The 25,969-nt window shown below is 37.2% G+C and overlaps 1 protein-coding gene across 2 annotated transcripts in view; it reads left to right on the plus strand.

The window, feature by feature from the left end:
- Window positions 1-25,969, plus strand: part of CWC27 (CWC27 spliceosome associated cyclophilin) — a 138,136-nt gene that overhangs the window by 15,010 nt on the left and 97,157 nt on the right. For both annotated transcript variants that reach the window (XM_081317837.1, XM_081317838.1), the window contains exons 8-10: window positions 1,091-1,170; window positions 1,666-1,699; window positions 4,089-4,243. In XM_081317837.1, coding sequence (XP_081173963.1) covers window positions 1,091-1,170; window positions 1,666-1,699; window positions 4,089-4,243 — 269 coding nt within the window. The remainder of the gene's footprint in view (window positions 1-1,090; window positions 1,171-1,665; window positions 1,700-4,088; window positions 4,244-25,969) is intronic.

A 25,969-nucleotide genomic window follows, 5' to 3' on the forward strand; every position in this document is an offset into this window, starting at 1 on the left:
AATCCCTTTAATTTTCAGCATTGTGAAATTAATGTCCAGATTTGCTTATTGAAATTTTATTAGTAAACTGAATATAAATTAAGGCCCCAGACTATGGGTTTAAATAAAATAATGATAAATAAAAGAAATAATATATGTTGATAGTATACTAGCAAGCCTTACTAGTAGAAATTATACAGATCTAGACTTGAAGATTACCTGTTCTTGCACTAAAACATAGTAAATTGTGCTTAATAGCACTCATTTCTCTGGAAGTTTGCAGATACACATCTTCAGCCAGAAGTAAAAAGATGAGAAGGTTGTACTGCTGGTCTAGGAAGATTTGTATTGTTTGTGTTGAATGCCTTTGCCCTGCCTTGTCTTACCAGAGCTTAGGTTTCTTCTTGAATCTAGCATTGTTCAGAGAAATTTAGGTGCTACTAAATTTACCAGGAGTGTTTTTTATCGGTCTCGGCAGTCAGTTTAACTATTGACTGTACAGTATAGACAGAAGGATGGAGGAGGGTGGTTTTCAGATTAGTTGCCTTTAAGTTGCTTTTTGTTGGACTGTCCTTGTAAACTGTCTCAAAACTGAATTGGTGTGGGATATAACTAACTGCCTGGCTATTAATGCTTACTTTTAATACACTATTGAAAGTAAGTAAAGTAATTGAAAGTCCTGATCACAATTATAAGCACAAAATAATCTAGCACCTGATATCCTGAAGGTTATTTTTCTTACATAAAATTCTCAATATATTTATGTGTAATATAGGAGAAAGGCTTTATGATTCTTTCTTGCTTCTCTAAAATCCAGGGAGGTTCAGAGTCAAATGGCCATTTTGATAATAGAAACAACACCAAGGTTAGATCTTCCTGCAGAATAAACCCATTTCTCCTTTGTAACAATTATAGGTTGCAGATCATCATAGTTTCATTTGAATGAACATCTGCAATCAACACAATACATATGACAATGTAATTTTAATAATTAGGATATTGTTTAATGCTTTTGTATGATGCTCTGTTTCTTTCATGGAGAAATTTATGTTATAAAAGTGAAGAAATTTTCTCATAAACCCATCATTCCATTCTTTTTAAACAATTTTAGAGCATGAAAGGAAAAAGCAAAAGTAGTCATGATTTATTGAAAGATGATCCACACCTGAGTTCTGTTCCTGCCATTGACAGGTAAACAAACTGTGGCTAATTAAAAATTATTTTGTTAGTTTAGAAATGTAGAATTTCTATTGTGATAAATATGTGACATTTGGCCTACTTGCTACTGCATTACAAACCAACCTTTTTTCACATATTTTAGTACTGCAGCTTTCAGAATTCCCAGCTAGTATGGCCAATAGCCATGTCTGAATTTCTCTACACTTAGGGAGGGCTAGGGTTAAGATTAGAAAGGACTGTCATACATTATTAGGCCATTTCCTATTTGCCAAACATTTCTTGAGGATGTCATGCAGTTTGATCGCAACTCTTGAGCTAAGACAGCTCCTTTAAACATATATGATACTTGTGAGATAATAATCAGATTGCCTTTGTTTCCACTGGAAAAATATTAATAAGGATACACTAAGTAAAAACCTCTAATCTAAACTAAAAATTCATTTAGATTAATTTTATTTTAGAAAGTGCATTATGAAACAATTACTTATACACTGCATTTCCTTTCAGTGAAAAAGCAAATGAAAGTGATTATTCAGATAAGGTAAGAGCTTTACATTTGCTATAATATTTATGGAGCTAATGTCTATTACTACTACATAGCTGGTTGCTGTCTTAGCTGCTGCTGAAACATTGGTAGTATTTAATTGTCCTGTTAACAAAAAGGTTTCAGTCAACTAGGTAAGGTAGGTCAATCTTTTCTACCTCATTAGTTCAGTTATATATTTCAGACTTGTATGCAGCCAGCTCATTTTAATATGAGGTGGCTTTTGTGAGTAAACAATAAAACATACAATATCCTCACACTATAGCACTTCCTTTCAATCTCAGGCACCCAAATCCAGCTACAATAGCAGTTGTTGCTCCCATCACCTCTTGTTTTGAAAGCTTTTTGGAACAGCACCAACTAAATGCTCTTCTGAATTGAACATACGGAGGGGGGCTAATTTTGGAGGGTAAGTTGTTCCAAAGGCATTCAACAGAGGAGGCTTCGTCATGGGCCTATATACCTTGAATGCAGAAAGGATTCTGCAATATGTCCTTCTCACCAGCATGTATGGCTAATTAGATTCTGTATAGAACAAATATGGTAGTCTCTGAGGTAATGAAAACTTGAGTTTAAGGAGTTTGATAAGTAGTAATTGTCACCTTGAATTGTATCCAGAAGCTTCCTGGATTTGGAACCAGAAAGCTTTTTCACAACAGTACCTCTCTTTTGTTCAGATTCATCATAAGTCTGTTCCATCCCATCCAGTTCTTCATAGCCTGCAGGCCCTCGTTCCTGGTTCCAAGCATTGAGATACATCCTCAATCTGTTTAATCTCATCCAATCCCTCATTGCATTTGCACTGAGATAATCTTTATCCAGGATATCTTATAATTATCACCACATGAGTTTCTTAACAACCTTTTCCCCAAAAGAAGGTCAGATAAGGGAAATGGTTGTTCAAAATAACTGAGTCAGGATGAATGAACTCTTGGTGGCCATCATTACCATTTAGAGCCAATAATAATATAACACTTTCTTGTAAAAGAGCAATTCAACATCTTAGTTGCGGGATTGTAGGAGAAGGAGCTGCAAAATGGGAAAGCATTTTATGATGCAGAATAGCACAGACATTGATAACTATGCCAATTTTGTGACACAAGAACTAGCTTTGATAATTCAACCAAAAAAGTGGTGTCAACCAGGCAATTTCTTTGACTCCAACAATGTAAACATTTGATGGAGAAATATGCTGTTGTTTTTCAGCCCAGGATGAAGACTAATAGGATGTAAAGGCTATATTTATTCTTGCCATGCATCATTGTTCCTAGGTTCTACCATCCTTGGATTGCATAGCTGAACCACCTTGTGTAAAAGCCTCAGTATCATTCTGTAGTAGTTGTCCTCTAAGGTGACCCATTTCATTTCCTGTCATGGACTGCAAGATTGATGTCAGCCTTCCAAGATAGATAAACAGGAAACATGACCAGCTGAACTAATTCTAATTTATTGTAAACTTATATTAACAGAATCTTGGAAGTCTGATAGTACTAATCTCCTACCATCTTTTTTTACAGCCTTATAAATTAGGGAAGTTCCTTTGAGACATTCTTTCTCAGGGGTTGTGCAGCTGTGGGCTCTGCCCTCTTATCTGATCATTCCCTAGGCAGCACCTCCCCCCCCTCCCCCCCAAAGCATTCCTACATAGCATGACAATGCTTCCACTTAGACATTGCTGTTTGAGACTAGAGGCCCTCCAGGACCAGGAACTTTAAGTTGTTAACCAAAGATGTTTTTATTTTACTTTTGGAGGTAAAATATATTTGCATAATTTGTTTTTGCACTGAATAATGACCCTGGTAGGTGAATTCATATATGGTTTACAGAAGTAATAAGTATTTAAGGATATAATTAAAATTTAGGAATGTTAACTTCCAGTAAAAAATATAGAATACTTTATCTTAGCTTCTTTATGGATCTCAAAGAGCACATTCACTTGACGTCCTTTCCATTTGAGAGCCCACAAGCAAAAAAATATATATAATTTATTTTGGAAATGATAGCTCCTTGGAAACAAATGCATTTTTTGGAAGGGAGAGGTTGCAGTCACTACTTGCCCATAGCATAATAACTGTGCAGGAAAGCTGTGCTGTGACATAGTTTTTAGAGGTGGCTTGTGACAATAACACACAGCATCTTGAGCATTTTATCAATTGTGCCAAAAACATATTCCATTTAGGTTTAAACCTAATTATTTGAGAGGGGAAAAAAGCCTTAAAGGGGTTCCCCATTTTGGGGAGGGGACCTTTCATATCTATAAATAACTTACTGTTTTAAAAATGTGCTTTTCTAATAAATTGGTAATGAAAAAGAATCTGTTTTGGATGATACTGAACAGTTGAGATGTATAAACTAAAATGTATGAATGTCTTAACAATCTGCCCAGGAAGTAGAGGAGGGATATTGTGATGAAGATGATGGTCTTGATAGTGAAGAAAAGTATCAAATGAAAAAACGAGTTATGCAGAAGTTAAAGAAAAATACTGATGTACCCGTTAAAAAAATAACTGAAGGGGAGCAAAAGCAGAAGAGTAGCCGTAGGTGAGTAATGTATACCTTAAATTTACTGAAATGTTAAGTTTCTAAAGGAAACTTTCAAATGTTATAGCTGTCACTTTAAATAAAGTGTTATAATGTATCTAAGCTTTTCATAATTATTTTTAAAGTCCATTTTGTCATCAACTATAAATTTAAAAATGTTTACATAAATATTGAACAAAACTAAAATTGAACATAAAACTAAAGCAAGTCTTGTACTATGTTATAACATTTGATAATGTGTAACTTACAGTCTACTCAGTAATTGTCAGAAGTGGGAATTAGAAAAAACTTTCAAGATAAAATCAAAACACTTGTAAATGGCATGTTCTCAAGAGATGGCTTTGGAAAAGCTGATTCAATTTCCTATTAATTTCTGTGTATCAAAGCATGTGGCAAGTCATAGTATGAATAAACTTCGCTGGGAGATTCTGCTGACATTTTGTCAAATGTCTGATAGCTAACAAAAGTTTTAAATTTAAATAATCAAAGATAATTTTGAAAGTTAAGTACATTATTGGAGTAAGACTTCATATGTGAAGTAATATTAATTTTATAGCAACTGATCTAATTTTATATTCATTTGCAAAAATTGTTCATTTAGTGCTTTACATTTGAGTCTTGTTTGATAATTGTGGATTCTAGTGAGACAGCAAAACATGTTTTTTACCTAATACAAGAGAATGCCAAAATAAATCATAAATATATGACCATTTAATTTTATGTACTGGTCTGCAAAGAAACAGACTGAATGGCTTTTTCTCCAGGAGGATGCTTTGGTTGCATTCTAGATCGAAGAGATTGGACTTTCAGGTTAACTTCTATCTCTCTGATGATTCTATATAAAACTTTGGTCAACTGCTTTGATTAATCTTCACAAAATAAATAATTTCTTTTTAAGATCCTGTTTCAAATCCACCTCTTGGTATCCCTCTTATATGTGATGTCAGAGAATTATAGCATTGGAAGGGACCTTGCAGATCTTCTGACCCAAACTCCTTGCCCAAGGCAGAATTTCTCAACTCCATCTTGAACAAAACTTTGGTTGTCCAATCTTTTCTCCTCACACATTCAAAAAAAAAGAGGCAAAGATCATTTTGTTTCCTGTCACACACATTTTTTTAGTCATAAAGACCTAAGATAAAATAGATTTTTTCCAATCATAAAACAAATGTAGGAATTCATAAAATGCATATTTAAAATGTGACTGAAAAAATATTAGAACATGACATTAGAATCTTCCTTTTTTAAGTAATCATCTATCAAAGCTTTTGGTTGGATTGTTGACCTGTAGATGGAGCTCATGTGTCATGTATTTATGGATAGCCACTGGCTTTATTTTTTAAAAATTTGGTTTAATTTAATTTAATTTTACTGATTGTTGATATAAGTCTCAACCTGTGAAGATATAATAGAAGCATGCTAATTATGAGTCATAGATGGCAGAATAAAGAATCAAATCTTTTTTATGTTTTTCAGTATAAAAATTGTAAAGCTATAGTCATTCTACAGAAGAAAATAAAAACTCAGTAAACATATGATAATTATGGAATAACCAAACTGTAATGATTAAAACTAATTAATATGCTTTAGTTCATAGTAGATGAGAATTAGTTTTAAATTAATCTGAAGCAGCAGATTAATTAGAAACTATTTTCATTTGCATGTCTCAGTAAAAGAAGCCTTTGAATAATTATTGTTCTTCGGTATTTCCAAAAGTCACATCTTTATAAATAAAAACTTTTAAAAATGTGTACATATTTTTAGAACTTGATTAAGAATAAGGGGGAAAGCTCCACTGTAATGTTTTTACTTCATTTCCTCAAGATGACAACTAGTAACTTGCTTTCCATTAATGCCTCTAGAGAAGCAGTGAGTACAGTGCTTTGTCCCATCTCACAGAATCCATAATCCCAAATTCTGTGGAAGTTGATTTTTCTGATCAATTTAATTTGGAATGACAGTCTTATGCACTAGCCATTCTTCTGGTAGCAGAGTCTGTATGCTAACATGCCTTGTATAAATCAGTATATATTTTTTATCTCTTCTCACTTCCCATTTTAGGGAGAAAATGTTTGCTTTCCTATTTTTTTCATATCATGCATCATTTTATTTGTCCCTTTCATGCTTTTCTTTATTTGCCTTTTTGTAAACTAAAAAGAACTAATGCTTATAGCCATTACTCACATGACTTTGATCACTTCTGCTGCTCCTTTTTGTACCTTTTTCATTTGTGGTAAACTCACTAAGGGTAAAGCCTCCAGCAAAAAAATTTCATACAGCAAAATTCATTATTTTTGCTTGAACTTCTTACATTTTGCAACATAATGCAAATCCAACTTTCTAACTGTATATTAAACAAAAAACAATAGCTAATTTATTGGTTATATTTCCTATTTTCAAATTAAAATCTTTCAAAAGCAGCTAACGGCAAAATGTGAACACTATAAAATAATAAGCTGTTTCAAAATGTTAAAGTTTTAAGTATGCCAAGATAAATAATATAAAACCGGCATTATTTTTCATGAAATAATTTTGTAAGAGAAAAATCTTTTGCTTAAATTTTCCTAGTTGGAATATTGTTGGACTCATCCTTGATTTTAAATAATTAATATCCCTCTCTGTTTTAGAGATTACAGGCAAAGTTTTTTATTATTATTATTTGATGCAATTAGATTTTGGGCAAAAAAAGGCAGCTCTTGCCAAGTCATACCCCTTCAACATTTAACAATTTTCATGAGATGGTGGTACATAATATTCTAAAATATGAATCTATCTGTCTGTCTGTCTGTTATCTATCTATCTATCTATCTATCTATCTATCTATCTATCTATCTATCTATCATCTATCTATCTATCTAAATATATTTATCAAATTTCTACCCTTCAGTTCTCATCTTAGTAATCCTAAAGTCAATAACATTTTTAGGTGGAATAAGCAAAAACATATTTGCACTTATGTTACTTCAAGCCTTTTCTCATCATTCTAGGCTATGTAAGATTTAATACTTAAACTAAAATATCATTTTTTTCCACATTAATGCCTATCCAAATGACTCAAGGCCTTGACTGACTCTACATCAAATACTTTGGTTGTAGGATAGATATTCTGAGACAGTCTACTTGAAAATTTCCCTGATTCTAATTTTAAAAAGTCTTCTTTGTCTTCATCTCAGGACCTTCATTTGCTTGTCTTTATACTGGAAATTGTTATACCTTCTATCAAACTATAGTGGGAAAGTGCTTGGTGTTGAACTTTTATGTAGTTTTGTATGTAAATGAGACCTATAAAGTTACTTGACTTTACTGTCCTTCTTCCTTTTTTACAGTGAATTGTCAGACCTTGGTTTCAGGTCAGCATTTTAATTCACACCAAGCAGAACAGCCTTAGTCTGAGCTCTCCATCACTTAATAAAGTCGTATTTACTACCGTAGTCAGTAATCTATTTCAGGGTTTTTTGATTTATACATGCCATAAACCTTCAAATGAGGTGTTATGTAATTTATCACTATATATAAAGTATCTTTTTAAACTATTAAAGTAGTCATTTCTTTTTTCCAGAATTGAATGGTTTCTGAAGGAGTAATACAAATCTGTAAAAGGGCACAGCTACTTTAATGTTAAAAAAGAGGTCCTACTTATGTACTCAAAGCACCTTTTTGGAAAGTTTTGCACAGCCGCATCAATTATATTTGTGTTTTTACAGAACAGTTTGTGATGGAAAATTTCTTAAACAAATTAAGTGATTTCTATATTTAGATCATACATACATATGTGTTGATAAGAATAATTTGATTCATTTCAAAAGCAGCTATTGTGTACTTGATTTGCAGGATATGCTATTGCCAAAATCAAAAGATCCCTAAACATATGAATTTCAGCTTATAGTTTGAATTCAATAAAATGAATTCAACTAATTCAATTCCAGGCATATGTCTTAATATTTTTTATGTATGCTTTTTTAAGTTCGGTAGAAGCAAGACATGGATGTGCTTTTACAAAATTTATAATATATAACTGGCTTATTTTGTTTGATGTGCATTCTTCCTCTGGGTCTTGGTTATTTATAGGTGAGTTAATTCCTAGGCAATTTCTTGGCTAGAGTATCCTTTTATTTCCAACTCTAGGGACTGATAACAGGGCCTCAGTAATTCCTGCTTTATTATCTCCTGTAGTTTTCCTGTCCTGATTTGTTTACCTAGACTTTATGCCTCTTATTACACTCTTTAGATCTTTAAATAAAGCAAAACAAACACAATCCCAGCATATTAGAAGACTTCCATTTACACTGACCTATATTATTGCAGGACATTCTAGGGGGAAGAAATCATTCACCAAAATTGCTGACCCATTAAAATAAACATTTTGATACCTTTTCATACATTTTACTAAGCTATGAAACATGTTTCAAGTAACATTATGAAATACCTGTTTCTTCTAATGATTAATCTGCTTTTTACCCAGCATTCTATGTTGTTTGGAATGAAATCTCTGTACAGGAATTTCAGAGAGAAAATATTCTGCAGATACGTCTTGTTGATAACTAAACTCACTCAGGCTGTAATTGATACAAACAATCTTTTCTTCAAAAGATTACATAACCTCTGAGTTTGAAAATTGACTTCTCAGTGCAATGTACTATAATATCTAGAGAAGAAATGCTGAAATGCACAGGAGAATTCTAGGTACCCCTTATATAGAAGGAGTGGTAGGAAGAGGAGAATTAATTTTCTGAATAGTCATAAATGTTGACCAGTTTGGTCTAGTGCAGTGATGGCGAACCTTTTAGAGACTGAGTGCCCAAACTGCAACCCAAAACCCACTTATGTATCGTCAGGTGCCGTGTTGGCGTGGCCCATTGGGTGGGTGTGGCCCATTGGGTGGGCATGGCTGTGATGGTAATGGCAGATTGGGTGGGACTAAAAAGTTCAATCAATCAATTCCAACTTTGCGAGATCTTTTTTTTCCCCGCAAGAAGTTAAAATTGATTGATTGAGGCTTTTTTTTTTTGCACACAGTGGCGGAGGCCTACAGCAAAAAGGTTTTATAAAACCCAGCTAAAGGCCTAGGACCGGGACGACGGCGTGCGTGCCCACAGAGAGGGCTCTGTGTGCCACCTGTGGCATGCATGCCATAGGTTCGCCACCATGGGTCTAGTGGTTATGGTTAAGGCACCAGGCTACAAAACAGAAGACTATGAACTCTAATCCCTAAGCTTTAGGTGTGAAAGCTGGATGAGTGATTTTGGGCCAGTTACTCTTTCTCAGGTCAACCCAGGTCACCTAGTTGTGGAGAAAATGGAAGAAGGAACAATTCCATTCTTTTATAAAAAAAATAGGTTCTTTTTACAAAATATTTTATCATATTGCCCAATTCCACTATTAATTTTCAGGGGTCATTTCCATCTCAAAACATCTGATAAATTATAAATACACACAGAAACAGGACAGCCATATATATATTTATTCTATAGGATTGCCCTGTATAACCTACTTTGTTTGGTTTAGGCTTGGGAATATTTTATCACATTCATGTTTGTGGGCCCATTACATTTACAAAACAGGACGGTGTTTTTTTGACTCTGTATAAAGTCACTAGCTCTGTTTTTGAGATGTTTATTACTTCAATTTATTTCAAAATCTCTGCTAGGTGCTTATTGCTACAACAGTATGTGATACTATTGTTAGATCTATAAAAGGCTGATTGATAATTTAAAAAAATGATTGACATTTGATCATAAACTTATTTTGGAATAGTTGTCTTTTCAACCAAACACACAGCTTTGGGAGGGACATACATGGGGAGAGAAGAGAGGAAGGGGATAGCCAGCCAATAACTCTGATGATCAATGAGGTGATGGATGCTATGGGCAGATTGCTTTCACATCCACTGCCATAAATCTGTATATACCATAATCCTAGGCACCTAATAATGTCTTAATTCTATTACCCTTCCAATATATAAAAATGAAGATAGATGTATCTTCACTAATTATTGCCCAGTCTTCTCTCAGTAATTGGCAAATTATGTCAAATTTGTACATTGTAAAATGCTACTTTGTTGTACTCTGAGAATAACACAGAGCCTGAGCAGACCAGTTTCAGGCCTGAATACTGTGTGATGAATCAGTGCATAATTTTGTACCATGCAGAACATTATACTTTCCCAAATGGATCCCCTCTAGGTTGTGAATTTTGACTATACCCCAAGAAAACCTCTAGAGAAAATTAGCAGGCTCAACAATTGATCATCACCTCCTTAAATTAATCATACAGTTCATAGCATTATTGCATACTTCAAAAAGAAATAGCAGTGGGGACTTAGCAGACCTTTTCTCCCATGTGTAAATGAGTCAAGAACTGGTGCATAGTTGCCCCATTGCATAGTTCCCCCTATTATATTACCAATATTGTTGAGTATTTTGCTACATAGACTTCCAGCTATGATCTCTTACTCATTGCCCCATATCTTTTCTTTTATATGCAAATGCTGCAGCCATTCTCTATTACCATCTAATGCTGAACTGTGTAGTTGCCTTGGTGAGCTATTAGCCTATTGCAATAGAAAATACCTTGAAATGAATTACTAAAAACACACAAAAGATTGGGTATTTTCCAGAAAGCACCCCAATCCCTCAACTAGGAGATGATTAATGGAAAAATGATCAAGTAGGTAAAAGCCTTCAAATAATTAAGCATTTATTTTCAAGTATTACCTGCTGGAGAAATCAAGTCAGAGAATTATCTGTAAGGGCCCAAGAAGCATCTCTAGCTATTACCAAATTTACAACCTGGCAGGGGAATTATTTTGTCTCGGCTGCCATTAAATTATTCAAGGTCAAAAGTTTTGGCTATGTTAGAGTTTGCATCTCTAAGAAGAAGTCAGTCTTGAATTCCATACAGTCTAAATTTTTAATAACAATAGCATGCATCCTGCGTTCACCATCTAGTGTTCTAACATTATTAGAATTGAGCTGAATTTTTTGAGGCTCACACAAGATTATGCTGCTTAAGGTCTTGGGCAGGGCAAGTCCTTTGGGAGGGGGCTTTTTGATTCATCTTATCCTGAACAAAAGATTTGAATCCACTCAGTGAAGACAAATTAACCAAGGTCTATTGTGCTTTGTCAAAATCAGCCTAACTTATCCTAAGCCCCAATAATACTTCAGCAGAATTTAAGTAGAGAGTCTGGGATTTAGACGTCCAAGTGGGTACTGGTATTTAGACGTCCAAGTAGGTACTGGTATTTTCTATTTTTATTATAATAGAATTAACCGCCCCCTTTTGTGGGTGATTCTCCCTAATTAATTTTTCAAGATAAGCCCCTAAGGGGCTTTTTGTATGACCCAACCTTCCACATGAAAATCATACTTGTATATGTTCATGCATAGAGTTTGTATCTCATGTTGTCTTATTAAAATGCCCACTATGTTTACATTGGCAATTAGAATTCATAACCCAAATTATTAGGAATTTTTAATTTTCCCTCATGATGATGATATCATTGTTTTTCTTTTAAATTACTAATTTTTAGATGTGTCAAGGGCATTTGCGAAGTTTCTATCTATCATTAGCCTATAGAAATCGACTGGTTTTCCCTCACTGGTATTATTGACTTGGTTTTATGTTGTTTTGATGCATGCATTTTAATTGCATATGTTTTAATGGGTGTTGGTTTGGACTGTAAAGCAATAAATTAAATTAATTGTGATGAATGTTTGGCTCAATCAAATATAATGATTGATGCTATCCCTGTTTGTATAAACTGAATGTTTGCCTTCCTAAATACACAAACTTAGGTTTGAAGATGTAATCTTCCATAGGAGACACTTTTCAACAGAGGAATAAACTGGCTAGAATCTCTTTTCTTTTGAGACTATGAAAGAGATGCTTAGATATATGTTAGAAATACTTTAGTTAGAGGATATCCATGATTGTTGATAAGATCAAGTAGGTTCTTTCAAATTGTAATTCAAATAACAAAATAATTACTGGGTCTATGGTTTGTACTTGATTTATTTATTTCATTTGTTTTCCTTCTTTATTGTTTTACAAATCACTCAAGACAACAAATATATTCTACACATATCCTTCTCCTATTTTCCTCACACCAACAACACTGTGAGGTCGGTTGAGCTGAGAAAAAGTGACCGGCTCAAAGTCACCCAGCTGACTTTCATGGCAAGGCAGGACTTGAACTCAAGGTCTCCTGTTTTCTAGTCTGGTGCCTTGATCACTGTAACAGTCATATTTTTAAAAGTCTGGTATAGTAGTTTTAACTATATCAAATAGTGAATTCTCTGATAGCCTTTACAGGTTGGGTTATTGCTGTAAAGGGTTAGTCTTGAGGTTTTCCAGGAGCTCCAGGGATATTGTTTTAAATGTTTGGCTATTCACTTGCATGTCCAGTATCCAGTAGGTGGTGAGTAAAGCAGTGCTGACACAGTGCCAAGGACTTGATATGGTATTAAATGGGCACAAACGTTCTCAAGAAAACATCTCAATTAAATGGCATAAAACGTTTGTATTATCTTATTTTGTAAGCAGGCTGCAGATTTTTAGAGATTTGAAAAAATCAAACTGGATTTAAGTATTGTTTAAAGCCATTGTTTGCTTAAGCATAATTTATTGAATAGACCAGTTGGTTGGCTCATTCAGCATACTAAGCCAAAATGAAACAAGCCACAGTATGTCTCAGTGTGACATATGACCTGAGACTTATCCTTTGATTAAGGTGCTTCATACAAGACCATTTCTGACATAGCTGCTACTTTGAAGTAAATCACAGAATAAACATATACAAAGATATATCAAGAAATTTGTGGCTAGCTATGGATTCTTTGTCTGGAACAACAAAATATCAGTTTGTTGCAATTTACTGCATATAGAGATAATTCTTAACTAGAATTATAACTTATACAGGCAAACAATTTATGTGACAGTATCATGTCATTTTTTTCTAGATGCGCCATTTACTACTGAATAATATATTTTATTTCAATATTCTAACTTTATTCAAAATATCATAATGGAAAACCTATTTATTCTATTACATGAGTTCTTAGAAGTATATTGTCACTTGCAGTTATGACTAATTTTGTTTGCATGTAGATACTTGTCTTCAGTTATCAGTGGGAACAAATGAAAAATAACAAATTTCTGAAAAGTAACAAATATCTGAAAAGCATTGCCAAATACAATTTTATGCATGTTTACTAGAAATAGAAGACTGTTATGCTCAGTGGAGCAAGAACAAACCACTTCTAAATTTTATATATAATGGAGTCATACTCAATGACAGCTTTGCTGAAGCATGTGTCTCCTCAAAATAAAATATTTAGCATCAACTGTATTCAGAACCATTACAATAATGATGTTATTTCTGTGCATCTTAAAACCCAGAAATCTTGGTCTGCCTATATAATTGCTTGTACACTTCTTTGTGGTGCTATTTTTTCTTAGCAAATGGGCAAGGTAGCTTAAAATAGAACTAAAAGGATTTTTTATAAATTCATATTCTGTTATTGTGCAAAACTAATTGTAATATTATTATGTAAAGCTATTGTTACTACTCATTGCTTATTTAATATTGTAAAGCCAGACACTATGGAATGTGTTGTAAAGAAACAGCTCAGTAATTCAAGATGGGAAAAACAAACAAACTGAACATCAAAAATAATAACTGTATAAGCTTTTTATATTTTATATATAAATTTTATATTTATTTTTTATATTCCATTTCATATTTAATTTCAAAATGGGACATTGAATAATATTCTTTCTCAGAAAGAAAAACCTTCCTTGGATTATGAATATTTGGTTTCCTATTTTGTATTTTTTAAAAATTTTTCCTGATCATTTAGAGTAGGCATATGTCATTGCTCAGAGAAACATATATTTTGACTTTGGAATTCTTGTTACATTGTATATGCTTAAACTGCAGGATAATCTGTAAACTACTTGTTATTTGAAATTCACAGTAACACGTAATCAAATATTAAACTTTACATTGTATGAACCTAAGCCTAAGAAGACTAAGAACTGAACTGGTTTTTTTTTCCTTTTGTTATTGGAAGTGGCTCTGTTCTGGGACATGTTTTCTCTGCATCCTTCAGAATCAATTAGCTGTAGCAAGGGGCTAAAGGCTATATTGTTTTGTAGTCACTGTACAAATACAGGCCTGTGGGATAATCCCAGTAAAGCACTAAGGAATAAAATGGACAAAAGAAAAGAGGAAAGATTTGCATACAACTGAAGTATTTAACCATCTGAAACACTTTCTATCCCTCTTTTTCTTTTTTAAATTTTTCTCAGTGTGTCAAATTTGTCTTTCTGTATTTTATTTTCAGGTCAAGGTCAATTGAACAGCAGTCCAATAATGCAATTTCTAAATATTCTTGGGAGATTAAAAAGTGCTGAAAAGCTTTTTTTATTCTGCACTAGGAGAACACGCAAATGCAGGGTGCTATAACTGAACAGTCTATGTTTTGGTCAGCATTCACTTCACCAATTCTATTAACTAACAAAGAATAGTTATTGATCGTTTATAGCTGGGTTCAAACTGTGCAAATAGTTCTGTGTATCTAATAGTGTTTAGGACGTGCGTTCATTCATTCATAGGATTTATAGGCTGACCCAGTCTGCTACTACATTGATCAGCTTATAGAATACAATAATAAAAGATTAAATACAAATAATTTGTGGAAGAGCCTGGATCATCACTGGATCCAGGGCCTGGAATAAGAGCTCTTCTTCTTGAATAAGCAATTCTGTATGCTGTGGGAAGTTAAAAAAAAATAGTTTCAGAAGAAGGCAATGGCAAAATATTTCCAAATTGTTGAGAAGAAAAAAAAACCCTATGTGAACATGTCCATGAAGTCTCCAGGGCTAATCTTAGACTCAAAGGACACTTTATTATGTTGTATAAAACATCTTTTTAAAAAAGGACATTTTCCCAACTGATTGACTTAATAAGGAGCCCTTCTGTTTGTGGAATAACAACATATGGATGAGCTCTATTGAATCAAGACTAACATTTTGCTAGTAACTTCCTGGATTTCCTGGAAGTATAAGGCAGTAGTATTTTCCAGCAAAGAGAGATTTCACGACCAGTAGCCAGTGATAAATCTAACCATAGGAAATTATTAAATCCCATTTTAAAGTTAGACAGTTAAATACTATCACTACATCTAATGAATACATTCTGTAGAGATATGTTTTTTACCAATTTTGTTTGCTGACTCAAAGATCTAGTGTTCTGAGAAATGGAAAACTTAGTTTCATCCTATGTATATTTTTATAAATCTCTTATATATTCTCCTTGTAAACTGTCTTTTTACCTTTTCAAAAAGCACCGTGATGATTACCGTTTTGAATTGAGTATCCAGAACTGTATGCATTCCAAATGGGATTCCCGTATGGGTTTCTATATGGGCAGTGCAATATATCAGCCTTGTTTATAACTTCTTTTTAAAATAATTCTGTAGAAAAAAGGAGTAAATCGCTGTCAAGCGATTGTTGTGATTGTTACCTTGAAATTGTAGAATGACTTGGAGGATAAATATGATTAGATCCAGACTTTTACCAGTAAACTTGTCCATTTCTTCTAACAGTATAGCACCCCTTTGAAATACTATACGCTGTGTCAGACAGTGCAGTGGAATAGATTGCTATATGAGGAAAAAGATTCCTTAAATCAGAAGAGAAGCAATTTCTTTTAACAGAACTAAACTCACAGAAAGTTATTTCCCTTAATTTTCAGGGATTAACTCTTTTGTTCTGCCCTGTCTTTCCTAGGGTTTGTGTCTTTAGATTCTGATACCAGATAACTGCCAGGTCCCAGAAACCATTGTTAATGGGTAGAGATGCAGCAACTTAGAGTTCTACCATTGGTTGACCTGTTCTGGGCACATTCAGTAGAGCCCATGGCATGCAACATTTTCATTAGGCTGGACAGGCTGTTGTGCCAGAAAAAAGATAAGTTTCTGCTTCTGCCAATCCATTAATGTGTCTAAATTTAGATTCAGCCTATTCTTTGCATCTTTGTAACTGTGTAATATGTTTAATGTATGCCCAGATTTATGTAGCCAAACAATAAAGTCATAGCACTTATTTGATTGTAGAGTTTACTATCAGTTCATTAGAGAAACGAAGGTTGGTGTTCTATGAAATTGGAGTAACTTGTCAAAATATGAGTTTTAAGTTGATGTGGGTCCCAAATTTGCCTAGATGAGAGGCAACTTAGGGAATTGCATGCAAACAACTCTGAACATTTTGGAAGAAGAGTGGAGACCAACAAAATTAAACTATTTCATCTGAAATATTTAGCTACAGTATATGATTTCTTTCCCAAAAGCTTACTTTTGTCCTTTTTTTTCCTTCCAAGATCTTTCTTGTGGGTCCTAATGATAATACAGTTAAGCAAAGATTTTGTTTGTGATTTTGATTTTATGAAAGAACACCTGCATTTTACTGTTCAGTGAAGCATGCTTCATTATGAAAATGAAGTACTTGCAATGTTTGCTTGACCCTCCAAAATCCATCCACTTCCCCTGTAGCGTCTGGTACACATTAACTTGAATGGTCTTTGTTCCTGAACATCTGGCAGTGTAGGGAGTGGCCTGAAAGAGGTGATGGTGTGGGGGGGAGGGGAGACACTGATTTCCAGTGGGACAGTAAAGTTGCTTCTTTAAGACGTGTTACAGTCGGTTCCCCTTTAAAATAGCACATTGTTTCAGCAATTCCTTTTTCAAAATATTATTGTCAATATGTTTGGAAGAAAACAAATTCAATTCAGCTGTTAGCTAACCCTGAATATTTGCATATGAATATGTGTAATGGCATGATTCCTCCTTTCATAATACTATACATTTTTTATATATCTGGATTTACTAAAATTCTTGAGAGAAAAAAAGTCAGCCAAGTTCTTCATGTAGAATGCATGATTGACATGGCCTTGAAAATAGACTGTAGTATATTAAACACAAGCACAGATTGTTTAGGCGTAAAAACTCTATCCCAGCACTGAGATTTTTATTGGCTTGGCTTCAAAGCATGTTAATAGGTATAGTCTTGTTCTCAGACAAAGATTCAATTGTTACAGTAGTGTATTTCATCCTGCTGCTACTTGGCAAAGCTGGTGTACTTTCAAGTGAAATTTGTATGTGCACTTGTCTAGTCACCTGGAAAAAAGAACATTTAGTTGACCTGTAAAAATGTAGTTACTTGTAGTTAGAAGAAAATGTATAATCCTTATTATATATTCCACTTTTAATTCAGTACCATGTGGGAAATCCCTACAGTATTCTTGATTGTTTAGCTGTACATTCATTTATAGTATAGCTGGAAAAATTCAGTATAGGTACTGTAGTGTGCTACTTAATTACTCTTTCAGTAGAACAGTGTTGTAAGTTTGTACTATTGGATGTACATATAGCTTTTAAGGATGCAGTTTTGTTTTTCTGGGCTGAGCTTTTTGATTTTTGTTTAACTACAAAGCAAAGCATTTCATGCTCATTCAGATCTTCTCATTACTTACCTCAGACATGTCAAACACAAGGCCCGGGGGCCAGATCCGGCCCGCGAAGTGGTTTCATGTGGCCCGTGAAGCCATCCTGGAAACAGTGAGGGAACGGCCCCCACTGCCTTGGCCCTGGCCCAGAGACCCTCCTTCTGCCAGAGACCCTCAGATCTGTCCCACTCCTGCCCAGGCCCCCATAGGCACCCTTGATGCGAACGATGTAGAGCTGGCCATGCCCACCCAGTAGGCCATATGCACTCTAGCCACGCCCACCCAGTAGGCCACACCCACCCGGCCCCTTGAGGGCAACCGCAATGCTGATGCGGCCCTCAATGAAATTGAGTTTGACACCCCTGCCTCATCCATTAGTTTTATTTTTTTCTTTTTTGTTGTAGGAGATTTAATAATGATTTTAAGAGATTGCCTAAATATATTTTGCTCAGTTTTAGACACTATGGATACGAAGGTTTAGGTTGCTGTCAGTTAATGCAGAAGATCACAACCTTAAACTGGGCCAGCAAATATTTCTGTAGGATGAAGCAAAGGTTATAGTTAGCTCTAACTTTGAAAATACAAAAGAGAAGCTAATGGGAACGTGTAGACCACTGTGGGCAGAGAGTGATTTTCTGTACGTTTGTTAGCTGGACATAGGATCTATACTGCCAGCTAATGCTGAAAGTCAAAGCAAGATTACCAGCTCTATATTGCTATCCAATATATACCAAGATAATTAAAGCAGTAGCCCCAGGTGTTTTAACAAAAAGAAAACACAATGGTTTTCTTTCTGTTTATTTGGCTTCAGGAGGTTGAAATAATATTTGCTTTAAAAAGAATAGGTTAGATCAGGGGTGTCAAACTGCATCACAAAACGCATCACAAAACTGCGCCCACCCCATTGCCGGCAATGGGGGAAAAGCTCCAATACGTCGAGAGTTTGATATGTCTGGGTTAGATGGTCTCCAAGGCTTTGTAAATACATCATTCGTTAGACAGGCTATCTATATAGGTCAGGGGTCTTCAAACTTGGCCCTTTTATGACTTGTGGACTTCAACTCCCAGAATTCCTCAGCCAGCAAAGCTGGCTGAGGAATTCTGGGAGTTGAAGTCCACAAGTCATAAAAGGGCCAAGTTTGAAGACCCCTGATATAGGTAGTCATCTACTTACAACAGTTCATTTAGTGACTGTTCAAATTTACAGTGGCACTAAAATAAGTGACTTATGACCGTTTTTCACATTCATGATCATTGCAGCATCCCCATGGTCATGTGATCAAGATTCATATGCTTGGCAGCAGATTCATATTTATGACTGTTGCGGTGTTCCAGGGTCACGTGATCACCTTTAGCAACCTTCTGACAAGCAAAGTCAATGGGGAAGCCAGATTCACTTAACAATCGTGTCACTAATGTAACAACTGAAGTGATTTACTTAACAGCTGTAATAAGAAAGGTCGTAAAATGGGACAAAAGTCACTTCACAAATGTCTCACTTAACAACATAAATTTTGTGTTCAATTGTGATCATAGGTTGAGGACTACTTGTAATCAGAAAAATAGTGAGCTTTTAAATAGTCTAATATTCCTTTGAAACACATAGTAAGAGATTGCCGGCGGGTGACACCCAGGGATAGGGCCTTCTCTGGAACCAGCTGCCAGTGGAGCTGAGGACTGGCCCCGACCTGCGGTCATTCCGCCGGGGCCTGAAGACCTGGCTCTTCGAGCTCTCGGGCCCAGGCTGAGGAGTAATTTATTTTAATCGGGGGTTTTAATTGCACAGGGTTAGTTTAATCTTTTTTAAATTGGTTTTAACTTTTGTATTGCTGGTTTTTTAACTCCCTGTAAACCGCCCTGAGTCCTCAGGGAAAGGGCGGTATATAAATGTAATAAAATAAATAAATAAATAAATAAATAGCGATGAATCATAGAAACAAATAACAGGTCTTTTCTTCCCACTGAAATCCAAACTTGGTTGCTTCATAACTCTTGTCCTAGAGTATTAAGTGATAAAAAAATAATGTGGAGCTCAACAAATACAAACACACAAACACATTCATAGACACACAGAGATATAATTTGCTTCTCTGAAATAATTGAGGAGTACCTGTATATGATAATCTCTAAGGGAAACCAGCACTGAAAAACCTGTTAAGATATACTAACAAAGTCTTTGTCATGCCCAGCTCTGAGGAATATGACACAGGGGAGATTGTTCCAGATGTGCCAGACAAACCTCAGACTTGGGAACTGGTAAACAAACACAGTTGAGGCTGACATCCAAGAATACCCATAACATTGTTCTCATGATCAAATGATAGATCCCAATCTTGGCCAACTTCCCAGATCCTAGATGCACTGTTCACTTTAGGCAGCAGAACAAAAGTGCTCAGTGTGCCTCCTTACCAAGCAAGAGTACTATTGTCTTAATTGGTTTCCACCTGGCAATGACTTTACATAAAGCCAGCAACTTTCTGTTGAAAACCATCAATCCTAGCTAGACTCTGCATTGGAAGCTTGAAACCAATGCATCTTCAAACTCTGATGCCAACCTGGATGATGACCTATCTGCAACCACCTAGAATCTTGAACTGTGACCTGACTACATTACTTTTTGCTGACTTTTTGCAAGGAAGTTGCTTGTAAACTCTAGTGAAGCATATGTGTAATTACACACCCTGTGCTGCTTATAAAGCCTTTTCTATCTTTTGTATGCTTTTATTAATTATTTAATTAATTATTCTGTGTGTGCTGGGGTGGGGCTGCAAATCCCCACGACGATAGGGAATGGCGGCAGGTGGTTGCACGGAGGACCATATCAACATCTGGGATCGCGCCTCCGCTGTCTTCGAGCGGTGGCATGCTCCGACCCTCCGGTTAGCACCCTCTCGCCCGGGGGTGAGGGTGATCAGGTCCCTGAGCTTAGGCTGGTTTATTTTAACGGCAGATCCGTTGTTAACAAGGCTCCCCTCGTTCGTGACTTGATCGAGGAGGAATGCGCGGATCTGGCGTGCATTACGGAAACTTGGGTGGGCTTGGAGGGAGGGGTCCCTCTGACTGAATTATGCCCCCCAGGTTTCCATGTGCTATACCGGCCACGGGCTCAGGGTAGGGGTGGAGGGGTGGCGGTGGTTATCAGGGAGACTTTATGTTCGCGGGAAACCACCATTGTCCAGACTGGCGGGAGTGAGACCCTCCTCCTGAGATGTGGCCCTCGGGTTCAGATGGGCTTGTTGCTTACTTACCTCGCACCCAGCTGTATGGCAACAGCCCTGACCGAGCTGCTCGACACCCTCTCAGGGTTGGCGGTGGAGTTCCCCAGGCTTATGGTACTGGGTGACTTCAACCTGCCTTCACTGGGAGGGTCGTCTGAGTTAGCTCAGGAGTTCATGGCTTCCATGACAGCCATGGGCCTGACCCAAGTAATTCAGGGCCCGACTCATGTGGGGGGTCACACTCTCGACCTGGTGTTCCTGTCCGGACAGTGGTTGGATGATCTGGGAGGGGGTTCACCAGTCATTGTTCCTTGTCATGGTCCGACCATTATCTCCTGCGGCTGGTCTTCTGTTATGCTACCCCCCACTGCTGGGCTGCAGAACCGATCAGGTGGTTCTGCCCCAGGCGCCTAATGGACCCGGAACGGTTCCAGATGGCGCTTGGGTCTATACCCATCGCCCTCACTCACAGCCCAGTTGATGCCTTGGTTGATGCCTGGGATAGGGCGGCCGCTGAGGCACTCGACTGTGTTGTAGCCTTGCGACCTCTGACCCGGTGCAGATCCCGTTGGGCTCCATGGTTTTCTGTGGAGCTCCAGGAGATGAAGCATCGGAGACGGGGTCTAGAGAGCTGTTGGAGATCCACCCGATCCAAATCTGACCGATTGCAGTTAAGAATCTTTATAAGATCTTATCTTGCGGCGATGAGGACAGCGAAGGCTAATTACTTCGCTGCCCTCATCGCGTCCGCAGATAATCGCCCGGCCGCCCTGTTCAGGGTGACTCGCTCCCTTCTTAACCAGGAGGTGAGGGAGGATCCCTTGCAGGGGCGGGCCGAGGAGTTTAGTCATCATCTGACGGACAAAATCGCTCAGATCCGGGCCGGGTTGGACTCTGGGCGGAGTCTGACGTGGAGGAATCGGACGGTCTTGAGCATGTTATCTGGACTGAGTTCGATCCTGTTTCCCCTGATGATTTGGACAGGATGATGAGGAGACTGAGCTCCACCACCTGTTTGTTGAACCTGTGCCCCTCCTGGCTGGTTTATACGGCTCGGGAGGAGACACGAGGCTGTAATAACTGCTTCCTTGAAGGAGGGTGTCTTCCCCGCCTCCCTGAAGGAGGCAGTGGTGAGACCCCTCCTCAAGAAGCCTGCCCTGGACCCGGCTGTTTTAAATAACTATTGTCCGGTCTCCAACCTTCGCTTTCTGGTGAAGGTTGTTGAGAGTGTGGTGGCGCATCAGCTTCCTCTGTTCCTGGATGAAGCTGATTATCTGGACCCGTACCAATCGGGTTTCAGGCCTGGGCACAGCACGGAGACGGCATTGGTCGCGCTGGTGAATGATCTCTGGTGGGCTCGGGACGGGTTGTTCCTCTGTCCTAGTCCTATTAGATCTCTCAGCGGCTTTCGATACCATCGACCATGGTATCCTACTGCGGCGTCTCAGGGGGTTGGGAGTGGGAGGCACTGTTTTGCGGTGGTTCTCCTCCTATCTCCTGGGCCGCTCGCAGTCGGTGTTGACGGGAGGGCAGAGGTCCGCCCCGAGGCCTCTCGTTTGTGGAGTTCCTCAGGGGTCGGTTCTCTCGCCCCTCCTGTTCAACATCTATATGAAGCCGCTGGGTGAGATCATTCGTGGTTTTGGGGTGGGGTATCATCAGTACGCTGATGATACCCAACTTTTTTTCTCCACCCCGAACCAACCCAGTGATGCCCTCGCCGTGATGGCCCGTTGCCTGGAAGCGGTCCGGGTCTGGATGGGGAGAAACAGGCTTCGTCTCAATCCTGCCAAAACTGAGTGGCTCTGCATCCCGGCATCTCAGGTCAACCAGACTATTCCATCTCTAACGATGGGGGGTGAGGTGTTACCCCCCGTTGATAGGGCTCGCAACTTGGGCGTCCTCCTGGATTCACGGCTCAATTTTGAAGATCATATGGGAGCCGTGACCAGGGGGGCTTTTGCCCAGGTTCGCCTGGTGCGCCAGTTGCGACCCTACCTGGAGCGAGATGCCCTACGCACAGTCACTCATGCGCTCGTGACCTCCCGTTTAGACTACTGCAACGCTCTCTACATGGGGCTGCCCTTGAGGACCACCCGGAGGCTTCAGCTGGTGCAGAAAGTGGCCGCGCGAGTCGTGATGGGGGTCCCTCGATACTCCCATGTAACACCTGTACTCCGCGAGCTGCATTGGCTTCTGGTTGCCCTTCGGGTGAGATTCAAGGTGCTGCTGATGACCTATAAAGCCCTAAATCGCGAGGGTCCGGAATATCTGAGGGAACACCTGCTGCCAGCATCAAGCTCCCTTCGTCCAGTGCACTCCCACAGGGAGGGTCTTCTTAGGGTGCCGCCAGTTAAAGATTGCCGGCGGGTAACACCCAGGGATAGGGCCTTCTCAGTGGGCGCGCCTGCCCTTTGGAACCAGCTGCCCGCGGAGCTTAGGACTGCCTCCGACCTCCGTTCATTCCGCCGGGACCTGAAGACCTGGCTCTTCGAGCTCTCTGGCCCAGGCTGAGAATTTTTAATTTTTAATTTTAACTGGGGTTTTTATTTTCTCTCAGGGTTTCATTTAATTTTTTTTAATTGTTTTAACTTTTGTATGGATTTTCTTTTAAATACCCTGTAAACCGCCCTGAGTCCTTCGGGAAAGGGCAGAATCTAAATAAATAAATAAATAAATAAATAAATAAATAAATAAATAAATAAATAAATAAATAAATAAATAAATAAATAAATAAATAAATAAATAAATAAATAATAAATAAACAAACAAATAAATAAATAAATAAATAAATAAATAAATAAATAAATGTATAATTATAAATGTAATTATTCCTTATTATATAACTGGGAAGCCTGAAAGTGACTATTTGTTGCTAGCAAATCAGTACTAGCTGAAGCACTGATTTGCTGGCAGCTAAAAACTGCTTTAAATGGGCACAGCACAGCCAAATAGCCTGAAGAAAAGACATTTAAGCAGGAAACTTTACTTCAGTTATTGTTTGGATACAAAGAAATAACCATTAAATAGAAGAACTCCAAAACGTTCAAGCTAAACTTGGCACTTGAAAACTTAACGTAGCCAAATGTTTATCCAAAGACAATTCCTGATTAAACTAGCTTTCAGGTAAATAAATGAAAAAAGGATTTTAATAAAAGTGAGCTAAAGAACAATCTTAGAGTAGTAAATCAGACTATTGGTTCATACAGGCCACAGGTGTCAAACTCGCAGTGTCATGTGACGTATCGTGACTTTTTTCCCATTGCTGGCAATGGGGTGGGCGCAGTTTTGGTGTGATGCATCCAGTCCATGGGCCGGCAGTTTGACACCCCTGTTATAGGCCATTGTTCTTTGACTTGCAGTAAGCTCCAAGATCCTGGAGAAATAATTCTTATAACTTACAGTTATTGTTCTTATAGATTTAATCTTCAATTTGATTCACAGTCTGTGACTGGTAAAAACTTAATAGTTCATGTCTAACCAAGGACCTAAGAGCTGTTAAGGTAACATCTGAGTATATAGATGGTTCCGAGTAAGGTGGTTTTTTTGCAAAGTCAGAATATTCAGATCTAATAAGTTCAAAATTTACATGTATCTAGGCAGCCCTTTGGGAATTGCTCCATGGGCTCTTATTACTATTGGTACAACCATAATTGTACCACAATTGCTCAACTTCAATTTGCAAATTATTATTATTATTATTATTATTATTATTATTATTATTATTATTATTATTATTATTATTATTATTATTATTAGTAGTAGTAGTAGTAGTAGTAGTAGTAGTTGTAGTTGTAGTAGTAGTGGTGGTGGTGGTAAATTAAATTGATGCAAATAATATAATTTATATAAAGATATTACACAAATGACTTGAATTGCAAAGGAATTTGGTTTACTGCATTGAAGTCTAGAAAATTGTGGTTTCATTGAACTGGTATCAAACCTGTGGACATATCAAACTTGCAGACTTTAGATGAGTTCTGTATAATAGCAAAAATTGTTTCTTTGGTGCCATCTGTATTTTTTACAGCCCAGATGTGACAGCCATAGCCAAATTATTTAAACCATAGTTTAAGTTGTTTACCAGGTTAAAGGACAGCATAAAATTCCACCATCACAATTGGATAATTACATACAGAAATTATTCTTTTATGAGAAATGCATCAGTACAGAGTTTTTGAAATTGTTAGGATTGACTGATAAGCACCCACACTGAATTCATTGATAGGAAAGCATCATTTCCTTTAGGGGAAAAAACTTCTTCCAATCTTTGGAAGATAGGAAGTCACAATTATGTCACTGCTTGGTTAATTGGTTGCACCTGTAATTTTTTTAACTACCATAATCCAATAATCTCTAAACCAGTTGTTAAAAGGTCAAAAAGATGAGGAAAGAGCTCTGTTTTCTGTGGAAAATGATTAGATATTATAACTTGGCAACCTTTTATGCTTGTTAAGTTCAAACTGTTCTTTTAAAATTATAATGTGTTCTTATTCAAAAGCATTACAAATAATAATGATTAAATAGGTTAAATACTTTTTCTTTAGTTCACAGTTAACGTATCACTCTTCCCATTTATATATTCCTATATTTACTTTCGGCTTTCGGCTGGTAGAGGACAGGAAAGCCTGGAGGAACATTGTCCATAGGGTCGCGATGGGTCGGACACGACTTCGCAACTAACAACAATAAAAATTTACTTACTAATCATTATTTAAAGTTTGAGTTTATCTTGTGTTAAATACAGGAAAGTTAGACTGATCATCAGTATATATTTCCTTGCTACTAAGGTGGCTAAATTATTAAACCTACTGTCTGCAACACTGAAAAGGGACTGTAGTTTTCATACATACTGGACATTTTGGAGTGGCAAAGGAGAGCAGTCTCCTCAGACCTTACACATGGTGTAAGGCACAGGTGTCAAACTCGCCACATCACATGACTGTCGCGACATGTGACTTTTTTTGTATTGATGGAACTGGAACGGGCGCGGCCTCTGTATGA

The sequence above is a fragment of the Vipera berus genome (assembly GCF_964194415.1).
Source record: "Vipera berus genome assembly, chromosome: 2".
In the NCBI taxonomy this organism is placed as follows: Eukaryota; Metazoa; Chordata; class Lepidosauria; order Squamata; family Viperidae; genus Vipera; species Vipera berus.